The sequence below is a fragment of the Hippichthys cyanospilos genome, chromosome 6, assembly GCF_059441005.1.
Source record: "Hippichthys cyanospilos isolate Australia breed blue-spotted pipefish chromosome 6, RoL_Hcya_1.0, whole genome shotgun sequence".
Classification (NCBI taxonomy): Eukaryota; Metazoa; Chordata; class Actinopteri; order Syngnathiformes; family Syngnathidae; genus Hippichthys; species Hippichthys cyanospilos.
In genome coordinates, this window is record NC_142374.1 from 11407655 (window position 1) to 11423014 (window position 15360).

At 39.1% G+C, this 15360-nt stretch overlaps 2 protein-coding genes and 1 non-coding gene across 4 annotated transcripts; 1 reads left to right on the forward strand and 2 right to left on the reverse strand.

The window, feature by feature from the left end:
• Window positions 1-3578: 3578 nt before the first annotated feature.
• arl2bp (ARF like GTPase 2 binding protein) lies at window positions 3579-6314 on the forward strand. 2 transcript variants are annotated; one of them, XM_088418085.1, is made up of 8 exons: window positions 3601-3676; window positions 3785-3828; window positions 3930-3999; window positions 4077-4138; window positions 4219-4325; window positions 4852-4937; window positions 5411-5507; window positions 5593-6314. In XM_088418085.1, exons 3-8 carry the CDS (start codon window positions 3962-3964, stop codon window positions 5689-5691), a joined length of 489 nt encoding a protein of 162 aa, XP_088274211.1. In that variant the 5' UTR covers window positions 3601-3676; window positions 3785-3828; window positions 3930-3961; the 3' UTR covers window positions 5692-6314. The 2 variants fall into 2 exon arrangements, with proteins under 2 accessions (XP_088274210.1, XP_088274211.1); XM_088418084.1 differs by lacking the exon at window positions 3785-3828 and having other exon boundaries at window positions 3579-3676.
• pllp (plasmolipin) lies at window positions 6304-13016 on the reverse strand. The gene is made up of 4 exons (XM_088418082.1): window positions 12641-13016; window positions 9463-9636; window positions 7983-8099; window positions 6304-6811 (listed from the first exon to the last, which is right to left on the reverse strand). The coding sequence occupies exons 1-4, from the start codon at window positions 12803-12805 to the stop codon at window positions 6704-6706; spliced, it is 564 nt and encodes a 187-aa protein (XP_088274208.1). The 5' UTR covers window positions 12806-13016; the 3' UTR covers window positions 6304-6703.
• Window positions 13017-14746: 1730 nt separating this feature from the next.
• trnal-cag (transfer RNA leucine (anticodon CAG)) lies at window positions 14747-14829 on the reverse strand. Its single transcript has one exon. It is a non-coding gene; the product is annotated as a tRNA-Leu (tRNA).
• Window positions 14830-15360: the final 531 nt, after the last annotated feature.

The following is a 15360-nucleotide window of genomic DNA, read 5'->3' on the forward strand; positions in this document are numbered from 1 at the left end:
GTAGGCGGGGGGACAACCTGAAGTGGTTGCCAGCCAATTGAACAACCATTCATGCACCCAATCACACCTAAGGACAATTTAGTATGTCCAATACACCTGCCATGCATGTTTTTGGAGAGCTGGAGTACCCGGAGAGAACCCGCGCTGGCTTGGGGAGAACATGCAAGCTCCACTCAGGAAGGCTAGAGCCAGCTGGATTTGAACTTGGGTCCCTGAACTGTGAGGCAGACGTGCTAACCACTCGACACAGAGCCGCCCTTGCTTAAAAAAAAAAAAAAATCCATTGCGCCTGAGGGAAAACAATCAAGCCCAAGCAGACTTATGCTGACCAAAGAAAGCATCTTTTTCACAAAAGTTACTATGGCACCAATTGTAATCATTTTGAAGTTGTATTGTACTTCTGTCATGTCTGAATGACTTAAATGTTTTCAACTCCCCTTTTAAGTGATGGCTTTCCAACCACAAAGCAAGAAAACCATGAAAATTAAAAAAAAAAAAAACAAATGTCAGGGACTCTTGCATCATTTAAATGGCTCGAAGACCAACGTTAAAATAACCCCCAAGTGTTCCTCTTGAAGCTGTTGTGGCACATCTACCTATTTATTTTTTATGCAATTTGCTGCAAGTAATGGCACTCTTAGTAAGTCTGCTTGTTTACAAAAACTTCCTCAAATCTGCTGTATCATCCTGGTTGCTAGCAGTCAAGACAGCTTCAGACTGACCCTTTACATAGGACATCATGCTTTCTGGTTGAATTACTGCCCACCTTCAAGCATGTCTGGCTTGGTTTTTGAGGATTCTCCTTCTGTGGCTTTTATGTAAAGATGTGGTTCAGTTTTTCATCAAACCAACGCAGAAATGTATCCACCATATGCATGAACTTGGTCTATAATTCCATCTAAAGTATATTGAGAGGATTTCTCAAGATGACTTGAATTGCTCAGTAAGACAAGTACTTGTCTAGTTACTGTTGGCTAAATTGGAGCACCTTAAAAGCACCCAAGCAAAATAGAGTTATGAGGAAGTCCAGGATAAATTGTGAAATATTGTTTAGAAAAGTTAACAGGAATTTCACCCCAGAATTCCCAAAGATGTGATTTATCAAAAAATTATTGTATTCTGGATCGTGGTATTTGTAATAAATGTATGTTCATGTGATGTTTGTGTTACAAGGTGGGATTTTTTTACATCCTGACATTTAACATTAGTTGTTTTATGAATATGAACCTGGGACCTCCGAACTGTGAGGCAGACGTGCTTACCAGCCACTGTGTCGCCCCATCTTTTGAACAATGGATACATAATACACAGAAATTTGTTCTTTTTTGAAGATTTGTTTTAATGAAACAGATGAGGTCATTGGCACACCTGATGGATGACAATGGTGTTTCATTAAATTGTGATCAGTTTAGGTACAAACGTAATTCCAATCCGTCAAAACATAACCTGATTATCAAAAACGCTTCTACAATTTATCTCCATGACTGAAGTAAAAATGTATCAATAAAATGACCTGCAACTGCCCCCACCTCAGATTCAGGAATTGTCAATTCAACCATACTGTATCTGTAATCTGTCCTTTAAAACTGGTGTTTTTCCATCTAAAATGAACATAGCAAAACTATTCCAATTTAGAAAAGTGGAGAGAAGCATTCATTTACTAACTACAGACCTTTATCATTATCACCAACCTCAAAATTTATATTCAGATTGACTTAATAGTTTATAGATAATTACAATCTTATAAGTGAAAACTAAAATTATGGGGCGGCATGGCTTAGTGGTAGAGTGGTCGTCTCCCAGCCGAAAGGCCGTGGGTTCGATCCCCCGACCATCAAGACCATGCCCATGTGTCCTTGAGCAAGACACTGAACCCCCAGTTGCTCCTGATGCTGCGTCATCAGTAGGTAAATGACTAGTTAGTGTAAAGCGCTTTGAGTACCTAAGGTAGAAAAGCGCTATATAAGTGAAGGTCCATTTACCATAAAATGGCTTCGGGGAAAACAGATCCACCGCGATGGCAGTCATGGAAATTGTGGAGGAAATTGGAACTAATATAGACAAAAAGAATTTACAGTTGGCATTTTTCTAGATTTAGATCAATGATTCTGATCGCAAAGTCAACATATGAAGGCATGATGAAGAGGTACTCTTGTGAAAGCAGGTTCGTTTGTGGCTCAGACACTTCTTTTCAATGGTGCTGTTTCCATCTTTATTAGACAAGTTCTGAACTCTGAACAAATGAAAATACAGTCAACAGTTGACTGAAGGTCAAATACAGTTCCATCTTCAGATTGTCCTGAAATTTCACACAAATCCTTGTGAGTAGTGTAGTAACAATTTCCTGGGCTGTTTTGCAGAAACTCCTACAGATTCCAGAAGTCAACATTCGACCTGATGACATCTGGAAAGCCCCAAGTTGAGAAACCGTCCTCAGTCGAGGTATTCTCTAAAACCCCGTGGCTCAGACAGATGTATGCTTTTCCCCAGACACCTATTTAAACCAAATTTGTCCAATTTAAAAGTATACTTATAATTTTTTCTAAAACCCTTTCTGTCTACAAAGAGCCTTGACCTGCCTTGCGTGTACCACGGTGTGTTGACTTTTTCTGGGAAGACTATCGGACCTTGTTCACAGTGGACTAGGAGGAGTGTCAGAGTTAGTGCACTGAAGTAAAATGTTCGTGTTCTTCAAGGCTGGCCCATTTGTTTGACAAGCACTGGCTTTTTTTTTTTTTTTTTTTTTTTTTTAAGGTATCAATGCCACCTGGAAGTCAGCTGGCCTTAACAAAAGACCTAAAATGTAAAATTTTAAATTTTGAATCAACAATCTACATTTATAGAGGACTAAATGATTTGTTGAGACTGAAATTCTGAGCGTTTAGACATTGAAAACAGTCGACTTGGTAATTAGGCCTACTTGCTGATTGTGGTCGCACTTGTAGCTGTATTTTAAACCTAAGATAGCTCAAACACCAATTCAACTAAAATTGATTTGATATTTGATTAATTTAGGTATCAACTATTGAGCATTCGTTGCAAACTTGCACCAGTTATTCAGTTGCCGTTTTTATCTGCTTAACTTAAGTCATTGACAATAAAAACATGGTTTCCTACGTTGTGAGCTGAAACATTCCCCGAGTTACGTTGGTTGCGGAAGTGCAAAAGAAAACAATCGATAAAAAATACTTTTACGTTCAGCTGCTGTGAAGCTATTCTGAGCTGTTGGCGATAAACGGTCATTTTCATGGATCATGCACTCCAATGGGTTGTCGGTGCAAGTGAGAGTTGTATTCAAAAGACTTTGCACTTGCAGGTTTTCGATTTGTGGTCAGGAAAAAAAACACAAGTTATTTTCACACGAAAACAATTTAAACACACAATTTTGGGTCGTACTCGCAAGCTATAACTTTTACGGACACGAATGGTGACACACATACGTCTTTTTGACAGCGATCTTACACTATATCTACGGGGCCGCGAAACAGCCAAAAAGTCTTTAACTGGAATGCTCGAATGCAACGGGAGCGTGCGTGGGAAGAATTAAATATTGCTCTCGCTTGGTTTTGTCGGACACAATTTAGAGCCGCACCGGTTGGCCGTTTCCTTGGTAACGCCATTACTTCACTTTTTTACGCCTACACATCGCGCTAAAACATGGACATTCAAGGACAAAGTAAGTGGGAAAATTTACTTACTTGAGCTCGAATGTTACTCGAGTAGTCGTCCCCTCAAAACATATTTATTCATATTGCATCGAATATACATTCACTCAAATGTTTAGCTTGCCGGCCGGATGCACGCTAGCTGGCTAGCTGACGTTGTCAGGTGTGTGATAATACACAGCTCTGATAATACACAACTGTGACGAACTAAAGAGGTTTGCATTTTAAAGCAAACGTCGCCTCACACCCCCTCCCCCGCCACAGGTGTACAAAGCAGCGGCGACAACATTGTGGACATGGTTGACATGGAGGACGAAACCTTTGCAATTTCCAGGTTGGTCGAAAGCACCGATGTAATGCTTGACTTTTCAAGAAGCGTTTGTTGTGAACAATGTCTATTTTGGCCGTCAGTTCCTCCCCTGCAGACACCGCATTCGACTCTGTCATTGGCTGCATAGAAGACATTATTATGGGTGAGATGATTACAATTCTTCCTATTCAGTTGTGATGCGCAGGCTTGAATGAAAATAAACATTATTTTCGTTTGCTTCAGAGGACAGTTTCCAGCATCTACAGCGGAATTTCATGGAGAAACATTATAAAGAGTTTGACAACACTGAAGAGAACAAGCTCACCTACACACCCATTTTCAATGAATATGTAAGTGATGGTTAGCGCAAGTATCTGTCAAACAGTTCTGAGTCTCGAGGTTTGATACTGACCCTCTTCCATGGAGTTGCAGCCTCTCTCCCATTCATGAGTTGTTGTTTTTTCTTTCCTCCCACTTAACAAGAAAACCATGCATTCACTGAACGTGTTTAATTTTCCATATGTGTCACTGATTTTGGATGCTGACAAGTATTCATTTTGAGCGTATGTGCTCCGCTAGTAGTTACATCATTGCCATCTAGACTAGGGGTGTCCAAACTCGGCCTTTGAGGGCTGCTACCCTGAATGTTCATGAGGTTTTTGTCCTCTCAGACACCTGATTCAAATGATTAGCCCATCAGCAAGCTCAGTAGAGGCCTGATCATTTAAATCGTGTTTCTTTGACGTCCAATATATCAAACACATGCAGGATAGCAGCCCTCGAGGACCACGTCAGGACATCCCTCGTCCAGACTGGTGCTTTAGGGTCACAGGTCATAACTACCACTGTTAAATCCTGTTCATTGTTTGTATGTAGGTGGAACTCTTGGAAAAATATGTGGAGCATCAGCTGATCAAGAGGATCCCCGGCTTCATTATGTCCACTTTCATTGATCATCTCATGTAAGTGTTAACATTACAGTCACTTTTATTTCCTCAACTACCCAACATTTAAAACGGGTTTCACACTTTTCTCCAATATATGAGCACTTGAACGTTTGTGCACGTCACAGAAAAAAAAAAATCTAATAATCATCAGAGTGTTAAAAAGACAGACTTGACAGCTAGCCTGTCCAATTGTGTGCCTCGTTGTCGGAGGCGTGTATCTTTTGGAGAAAAGGCGGAGGACCAAGGTTAACTAGGGGAAAAAAAAGAAGAGACATGGTGAAGACTAACTTCTCAAACAAGCCAGTCTAAAACTACCTGCCTGACAATGATTTTTGTACCTCAGTTGAGAATGATCCCTACAAAATATTTCCTTGATACATGAGAGTAGTGAACTGCCACATGACTGCTTGACCCTCTTTACTAGGATAGTGTATGCAAATCATTCTCGTTAAACATTCCCCTCATGCCTCTCTCCTCTCCACCTGCAGGCAGCACAAAGATGAGGTGGCCGGTGATATTGTTGACATCCTGCTGTCCTTTATTGACTTTGTGGCCTTCAAGGAGATGGTTCTGCAGTACAAAGTGGTAAGTTGAGGAATGTTTGTCAGGACTGCATCTATCATCTATTATCAGTAGAGGGCATATTTTAATGCCGTTGAGTATTTTCTAGGAAAAAGAGGGACGAAGTCTAGATCTGAGCCAAGGACTTGTAATCACGCCTTTAACCCCTGCAGCCCCCAGCCATTCGGGATCTAATCAGTTGGACTGACACACATATGCGCACTCACGATAGATGCATGTACCGGATGTATGGCATATTCTTGATTGGGCTTACAACGCTGTATTAGGTCGGGATCACCGGTTAATCTCAAGTTTGACACGGAAACAGACAACCTCTCACACCTATGGACAATGTAGTTTTCCGTCAAACACATATTTAACTTGTTTGGAGAAAGTCAGATATCCCACACAAGCACAGGAAGAACCTGCAACCCGACAGATTGAAAGACCATCCCAGCTCAAATCTGTTTGCTGTTATGACAGAAGTGCTTGTGCTAACTCACCACAGAAACAAAGTTATGTACAAAACCTTACAAGAAGTGAATTCCCTTTACGTTTCTGGAACACCTCGAAGGCAAATACACATGTTCCTTTAGTCAAAAATCCTTAAGTAAATGAGACACCAACGGACTGATCAAAAGCAGAAAAAAACTCAAGTTTGCATGAGAAGATTTGAGTGTCACAATACAAGAGTTTCTCACATTTTTCTACATTATTGTGCCTGTAAAAGTGATTTTTAAATGTGTAAATAGTGATTTCTGTAGTATATTTGTCAATGAGTAAATGCTTGTGACATGTTTTCTAATAAACAAAAGAAAGCTGCTTATCCTTTGCTTTTAATGAATTTGCTTTTGTACATATGCATCCCCAAAGGATTGTGCTAGTATAAAAAAAATGTTTGCAGAAAACTGTACAAAGTGTCATCCAGTGGAGTGTAATCTGATGCTTGGGCAACAATCACATGACTCCTTGTTAATTGCTTAAGGCAGGAGTGTCAAACTCAATTTTATCGTGGGCCACATTGTAGTCATAGCTTGTCAAATCAATTGTCAGTGTTCGTCACCTAGATTTGAAATCAGAGGCTGGCAAAAAGTTCAAAAGAGATGGCAAAAAAAAAAAAATTAAAAAATGACGTGGCAGTCCGGATCTGGCCCCAGGGCCTTGAGTTTGACACGGGTAACTTAAGGTATGAACAAGACCTAGCACTCCCTGTGAGGCTCCTAGGTGGGAACTGTGCTGGTAGCGGCGTTTCCTCCATCTCCCCTCCAGTCCAAGTAGGAGAAGAAGGCACTGATGCCGTATGCCACCGTCACCACGGCGCCAAAGAACTGTACGGCCAAAGAAACAAGTTAGCTGAAGGACAGCGATAGAAAGGGACACAGTGATGTAACTTGACTTCTTTTGACCACCAAGCAAAGGTCATCAGACTGTTATGTGTTCACATCCTTGTACAACTGATCATAAGATCTGACTTCACTCTAACGTGCATTTAACTTGACACATGCCGCTGATAACACTGTTAGAATGAAACCCAACTAGGCTTTGTGTGCACGTGCATGTGTGAGATGTGGACTTTAGCTGAAGGCTAGACAACTGCACATAGCTTGTATTTCCACACCTTGACTATATTTGAGAAGTAAATACAAAGCACCCCTGTTTCTCATCTCGGTCAACTTCCATTTGTTTCGGGTGTGTTAAGTATGTGAGATAACCTAGAAAAGTGCTTTGGAACAGTACAGTATTACATTCAATTTTGCATGAAGTGTTTTTTGCTGATCAACAGCAAGTTGCTGGTCCTGTTTCCTCTACATGTTGTCTCTGTCAGCTTTAAAAGTGTAGTTAATGTTGTTGATAAAACATTTTTTTTCTTCATACTTACTATGTTTAGGAAGGTTCAACGTGTTGTTTCAAGCCGAAGTAGATAGTTTATCATGGGAACACTTCGAACGTCAAAAAGTTATACTATACTATACTATACTATACTATACTATACTATACTATAATATTTTTTGTGTAAAGTAACAAAGCTGAAAACTCACATGCAATCCATAAAATCTGAGAGCTTGCTGATCGCGTCGACAGTGACAGGGTGGAGAAATTTTGCTTGGATTTGCATTTTATGAGCACACGCTCGACCTATACTTGGCAACGCGATTCAGTTGGCAAGCTGTATTGAATCATCAAAATATATCTCTCTTCTAATAACTTGTGGACAGTAAAACTGCACATTTTTGGGCGATTTAGCACCATTTCACCACATGCTAGATAATCAGCAAGTGTGGGCCACATACTCAAATTAAGTACAGCCGATAAAATATGTTTATATAAAATTAAAGAAGCTTAAGAGACTACAGCTGTTAAGTATCCAAAATGTCTGAAAGATAAAGTGATGACTGAAACACCATAATATGAAATCATTCTTTTCGATGTGCTCCCAAATATTTTGGTGCCTTCTATCCTTGTGAGTGTGAGAGGTGTCCAGTGTCACAATGCACTCACTGCAGCAGCGGCCATATGTCCAAAGAAGTAGCTGTAATAGAAGGGCTGAACAGATGCCGCATTGGCCAGGAAGGCGGTCAGATAGAGCAAAGTGGCTACCCCATGGTACACCATCACCTAGCAATGGAAATATTGCAAACACGCATCGTAACATCGTCGCTATTTCCTTCTCACCACATTTTTGTCTCACATCACGTGCTAAATCTAACGAGTTGCAATACAAGGCTCAAAGTAATAAACTGTTATGGCTTTACAACAATGATATACCGTTTTAATTGATATAGTTAGAGGTAATTATTAACATGTTTGTCCCTGTGATTTTACTGCTGATCTGAAGCATAAATGTTCTAAAAATTTAGAAGGAAGGCTTCAAAGTAGTGACATTAAAAAATGTATCTTACTTTCTGTTTGCGGAGTAGTCTACTTATTTATCAGTGTTTACGTTTTACTTGAGTACACTTAAGTGACAGGTTTTTAAAATGTGTTTATCAGGTTGTAAATTCTTCATGGTATTATGGAGGTTCACTACCACCATGCTATATAGCATCCATGCCAACTTTAGGCAAAGTCAATGCTGTTGGAACGTTTCTAAGCAGTGAGCAATGTATTAATTTTGTAGTGATCATAGTTGTTTATTGCGCGGTTTTCACCTACTTTATAGGCTCTCATCTTAGCCCTTATCACTGACTTCCTACAAGTGGCATCATTTAGGATTTTCATACATTTAAAGAAAGCTTTTGATAATATAGATCATACTGTAACGCATAGAGTCCCTCAAGGCTCTGTGCGCAGTCCTGAATTATTTATACTATAAATGACATTTATAATATCTTGAAAAACCTTAAAGAAGTATTAATTGCTGATGGCACAACTTTATTCTGCCCGGGGGAAAATCGCCAACACCTTCTGAATACCGTGGAAAAAGAATTACCATAAATATTCTGTATGTGGGAAAAAAACTGTCTCGACACAAATGAATTATCTTTGAATTGAAATAAATGAATGATCAACCACTCCAAATTTATGGCACTAAAGAATTCATTGTTCATTAAATTAAATTTTAATCAAACATAAATACTCCCAAATTCTTTGACTGTCTATGCTAATTGTGTTAATTTGTGGAATAATTATGGAACGGATCTGAAAAAATGTGAATCATACACTGTGTTACTAGAAAACAGGGACGTTTTTGTACTTCTACCTAGTCCTTTTGAACATGTAAACCACGGGTGTCCAAACCCAGTCCTCGAGGGCCCCTATCATGCATGTTTTTGATATTTCCTTTTGCCGACGCGCCTGATTCCAATGATCAAGATTGTTATCAGGCTTCCTCTGAGCTTGATGATGAGCTGACCATTAGAATCAGGTGTGTTGGAGGACAGAAACATCAAAAACATGTTGGATGGCTACCCTCGGGGAAATGTTTATATGTTCAATAATTCGCAACGAAATCAAAATCCATGTGTTGCTCTCTTCGTACCGTGAGCGTCCACGGCACGGCTGTGAGTCTTCTTTGGGCACCGAAGAGGATCATGACGAAGAGGATGCTGGTGAGAAGCCAGAAAGTGATGGCCACAAACAGCACCCAGCCGTTGGCCGGCGCCCACCAGTAAGGCGAGCTGGCGATCAGTGCCCAGTGAAGCAGCCCCAAAAACTACACAGGCCAAACACACAAGTCATGCACAACTTATCATAATTGCATTGTTGTATTCAAATATTTAAATGTTTATTTTGGGGGTGGAAAAAAAATAGAGTTATGGTGAAATAGAGTTATGGTAAATATTTTTTCAACTAAAAATGTACATATAACATATAATATGTGGTACCATCACAACATGCATTGAAATTAATGCAGAAAACATGAATCAACAGACTGTTTGCGAAGAACATATCAGGTAAATTTTTTTCACAAGGCAGTACTAAATGCTCATCAACATTTATAGTTGTTTTGTACTCAATAGCACACATTTGGGCAGAGTCATCAAATGGGCACGGTTGAAACTCAAACACAGTCATCTTTAATGAGTGGTCGAGGTGCAACATTAATCTGTTGCTGTTTACCAGTGTAAAGTTTACGATCTCCCATAAAATATTGCACACGATTTTAGCATTTATGAAAATATGTGTATTGAAAGGTATAATACTCATTTGATGATAAGATGTGCTTTTCTGTCAATATTGACCACCTGACGCCTTCCATTGCATAACAACTCACTGTAATGAAAACTGTGTTTATGTCCTAAATGATGTTGCTTGTTTGCTACCATAGTGGATCCAACAAGGATAGAAGTTCCATTTATGGTTTTAATATACTTGGCAAGTAAAGCGGAGTTGCTTAGTTCACCTTGAAAAGCGAGGATCTTTTTTTATAATGTAGATTCACGATGCACAGAATGAAGTACTTTTTGTTTGTTTGTTTATGAAACTAAACTCCCAAAAGTCGCTATAGCAAAACATTTTAATTACCGGTATACATATTTATATAATTACATATAATTGGTCTTTCAAGTCTATTATGGTTTTCCCATTTTGAGTTGAAATGGTAAATTAAATTAGCTTTTTTTCATCTTTTTCAGTGCCGTGGATGAAAATTCTCATCTTTATAAATAGTAAAGACATTAATAAATGATATAATATTGGTCAAATCCGTTTTTTTATGAAGAGGAGATTACACCCTTTACTCATTTTTACCTAATATAAGCCAATTGAGCACTGCAGTGATAACTGTGACCATTGGATGACATTGTTTCCACACTTATAACTCATATATTACCTACATGCAATTTAAAGTAAGGAATGGGAATCAATTTTTCGCATATGAAAGGACCCATTTTTACATAGACATTAGCACACAAGATGAGTGAAAATGCCAAATAAACTGGCCCTCTAGAGGTTTCCTTTTCCGATAAGACTTGCCACTGAAACAGCTATTGTAATTTACTGAGGTAAATTAATAAGTTATAGTAAGTAATAAGTAAAGTAATAAGTTGGTGTACTTAAAAAAAATTGATCACGCTTATTTAAATATAGAATGTATTTTAAGTATTGGAGCCAACATTGTGCAGGTGGACTTAAGGTTGTGTCTGACTAGGGTATTTAGTGACAAGAATGAGCTGATAAAACACCAGGACAAGTCAATGATTTATGCTATGAGCACGTGAATCATCACACACTTTATACTAATATTTTTTACTAAAGGTCTAAAAGTGGCTAAAGGACTGCCACTTGCAGACTTTCATCCAGAGCTCAGCCCATGAAGGTGGATTATTCATATAGCATGTGCCGATGACAAAGTCAATCTTTAAACACGGCCCAACACACCCAGTTTCAGTTTAATGAAGAGATCATTCGAGGAGGCACCGCTGGTCAAACAGTGGGTCACATGTCCACTGTCCAAACATGTAGGGTATAACGCAACCGCTCTGACCTAATCACATTGAAAACCACTGTCACGGCACATTGGTTTCATAAGAGATCGTCGGGATTTATGATTACGTTTCACTTGATTAAAGTTCCATTAATTGGCCCATAAATATTTATTGACTGCAAATAATGTATTTTTGTTCAGCTATTTATGCCATTAACATACAATGATTGGCAGAAGATTTGAATGCTCTAGCACTACCGACACACATCTGTGTATTTTGTGTGTCAAAACACAAAAGGCTATTTAGCCTTTACCAGAAGCCTGCCTAACTGAGCCTTCTCTATATTGCACCGTTTGCTCTTTTGCATTAACATAGTGCACCCTAATTGAAAACAGTTGACTTCAAAAAGCAAATTAGGGAGAAAATCTTTTAAAAAATGTTTTGTTTTGTGTTCAAAATCGTCATATATTTAGAAACTTTGTTTGTTTGGCTCAACAGACATTGGAAGTGTGGCACGAGTACCACTATTGTTACACAAGTGCCCTCTGGTGGTACACAAAAGAATCACTCAATAAATGCAAAATCCTGTATTCAATTGTGTTCTAAATATTCTTTTTCAGAATAAAATCTGTAGCTTTTTGATGAACACTTAGACCTACTACGCTTTCGTATTTTGATGCTAGTAATTTTTAGTTGTAAGAGCAGAGCTAAATATTTTATTAGGTTGTTCTTGGTGCAGAGTTTTTGTGAAGCACCGAATCAAAAAATTATGTTCCGCACATAGGAAGAAACAGCTCTGCAATTCATAACAAATCACACCTTTACGTCTTAACGGGGAAGTCAAACCACAACCGCTCGGTAAAAAATATGTTATTCAAACCTCCACAAGTCTAAAACATGGTATTCTGACTAATATTGTGTTTGTGGACTATATATTGAGCGTTAAAATCCTCTTCAGGGGATTAGGATTTTGGCACATGGTGTTGTTTGAAAATGAGAATGAATAACAACCAATGACGGCTCCGCTTGCTCACATCACATGACCAAACACAGAAAACAGGTGTTCTGTATAATACTGCATATGGATTCAACTGCCTTAATACCTAAATTAATCAATAGGTACACTGATCAACTTATTTTGAAACTTAAACGCTGAAGAAAGTACAAACGGGCAATAAACAAAGTGCACCGTAAAATGTCGCCCTTTTTCACGGGTAATTTCAATGCACGATATGTTCCAATTTTGGGGTGGAAAAAAGAAGGTTGATGTGAACCACACAAACCACTCACTATTTGAGCCATCATGAGAACAGATGGGATGCTCCTGATGAAAGACATATCCATTCTCGTGGTCACATTAGCGGCAAGTCCTCCAAGGCTGTTGCTCCCTTGCTGTGTGCTCTGGGAGTTGGGGGACCCGGTTTCCGTGGTAACCTTGGAAGGGAATTCTGCCATATTTGGCTAGATAGTAGAAAAATTAAAAAAATAAATGAAAAGGTAAAAAAAGGAGAAGAGGTGTCCAACGGAAAAAATAATCAGCCCAATGGGCTAAAAGACAAATAGGCCGACAAAAAAAGCAAAAAGCAGAGGATTCATGCAACTTCCAGGATCAACTATTGTCCACCTGTTTCACGTACACACAATTGCACATACACTGCCATCCTCCTGCTGTTTGCCGCGGTTCCCTGTGACTCCTCCCACGTGAGTCCCGAGGCCTCGCCACCTGTTAATGTTTGAAAAGTGGGAGGAGGGCAGGCCAAAAGGACACAGCGTCACCCTTTAAGACTATTTTCTATGGCACCCTGGTCATGATTCTTTACCTGGGTTCGGTTGAACCCGGGGCGTTTGATGAGTCAGTTGTGGGGGTGTGACAGAGGTCAGGCCACACATTAAGTGTGTGCGTGTACTTCCATAAAAGCTTTTTCTTACCTCATTTAGCTGAGAATTTTTTTTTTGTTTTTCAATTGCGAAGGGTTCGGTGAATGTGCGGGGTTTGATACTGCCAACAAGGTTAAGCATCACTGTTTAGGCCTTGTTTACGCGCAACCTACGCTTATTCAAACCCGCGAAGTCTCTATCCCTCGTATATAAAAAACCTCCGTCCATATTGCTTTGTTTATTTAAAGAAATCGCTGCTACACAAACCCAGCGAAATGTGGTTTCATTCATTTAAAAGCATACCAAGTTGCTAGGCGGCAGTAGGGTCCCCAAATTCTGCCCAATCACAAAGAACTTCCTTCTCTGACGTGTCCAATCAGAAAAACCTCTGATGTCGCTGATGTCTGTGTCTTTGGTGGGAAAAAAAGAGTAGGTCTTTTGAGATGATGCAAATCTCTGGTTTAAGCTTATTACTCGTAAACGTGAAACCGGAGGATTGGGCAAATCTCCACATTGGCTGGAGGTTTTGAAAGATTTGGTTTTGATTCTAAAAAATATATGTCGATTTTTGCTATGTGTGCCAGCCTGATCCGGATTCACCGCAAATAGCAGTGCTCAAAACTGAATACTGCATATTGTTGATGACTTAAGTAAAATGCCTTTTAGGGCCCTTATATATCCGTATTGCATTTTTTTCTTAAATCACATGAAATCCTCAATGATCTTTTTGCACCTGTTCATAAAATAGTACAAAGAAAATTAAACAGAATGAAATGGTGCTCTAGTGTGCCATTTTGATGTTGGGTAGCATTTACTTAATGACATACAGTACATGACACACAGAAAAAGTTGAAAACTCCCAAAGAAGTCATGTTGTCACCTTGAATACAGAAGTGCTGTGTGCTAATGCTGCGTTGTAAATAAAGTTAAAAAGAGCTAGAAAACACGATAGTTCCTAATACAAAAAGGTCCAAAAGCGAATATTGTAAATATTTCCATTGTAAATCTCTTCAGGCGATCTTATCTGCGCTAGCAACTGGTCACTTCCACTTATAAATTGAAGCGCTCATCGAGGCTTTGCAGACAAATTGGCTTGGTCCTGTGCCCGTTTGACTCCAGTTTTGTATGAGGATACATAATCAATGTGTGCCGTAGTGTCACATCTGACCTAGCGTGACTTCAGTGGGGTCGAGCAGGATAATGCAAACATTACAAAACTATTTCCATGAAGGTTTGTAGATCGGGTTGTCTGACACAATGCCAACAATAAAACCTTTCAATTTAGATTATAAATGTAATTATTTATCAACTACATTATTCAGTAGTATGTTTTTTATTCATGAACCTGCCCCCCAAAAAATCCCACCTTGATTTTGTTTACACTTCGATCCGTCACAGTGAGCTTTTCCATTACAGCATGGAACTCACAAAAATGTGATTTCCAACGCGTGCGTTGGGGGTCAACCGAGAACATTAAGTAGAACAATTATTCAACTTGGTTTTCATACAAAATGATGCTGTCAGAAGTGGGATTCGAACCCACGCCTCCAGGGGAGACTGCGACCTGAACGCAGCGCCTTAGACCGCTCGGCCATCCTGACATGCCGATCTCACTGAAAAAATAAGTAATATATATTATATATCAAGCAGTAACTACTCCAATGTACTTTGTTATATTTTGTTTAGTATTTTTTTTATAGTATTCGAACGAGCACCATCAGATAACAGTTACACGATACAAAGACGAAAGCATTATTTTCAAAAGAGGATTTCTGTTTCCCCCTACAGGACAGTATTAAAGCTGACGCAACGAATGCCGCTGCACTATTCATCCTATATACAGTAGTGCATCTATCTATCTATCTATCTATCTATCTATCTATCTATCTATCTATCTATCTATCTATCTATCTATCTATCTATCTATCTATCTATCTATCTATCTATCTCTACTGTATATGAATTGCTGCAATAAAAGCTACTATTTGAATTCTGACGATGTGCTAGTGAATTCATAATGCTCACCAACATGTCCCATGATCAAAATAACATTTCCTCTTTCAGGGAACAACGAACAAACATACAGGACTTCTGTATGTGGCTTTATAATCAGTCCCTGAGTACAGTGGACC

Coding starts and splice junctions, on each gene's coding strand:
- pllp (XM_088418082.1), bottom strand. CDS start 12,805: ATGGCAGAATTCCCTTCCAAGGTTACCACGGAAACCGGGTCCCCCAAC. Junction 9,637..12,640: donor TTCTCATGATGGCTCAAATA/GTGAGTGGTTTG, acceptor TGGCCTGTGTAG/TTTTTGGGGCTGCTTCACTG. Junction 8,100..9,462: donor CCGTGCCGTGGACGCTCACG/GTACGAAGAGAG, acceptor TTCCATTGCTAG/GTGATGGTGTACCATGGGGT.
- arl2bp (XM_088418084.1), top strand. Junction 4,000..4,076: donor GAAACCTTTGCAATTTCCAG/GTTGGTCGAAAG, acceptor TTTGGCCGTCAG/TTCCTCCCCTGCAGACACCG. Junction 5,508..5,592: donor TGGTTCTGCAGTACAAAGTG/GTAAGTTGAGGA, acceptor AGTATTTTCTAG/GAAAAAGAGGGACGAAGTCT.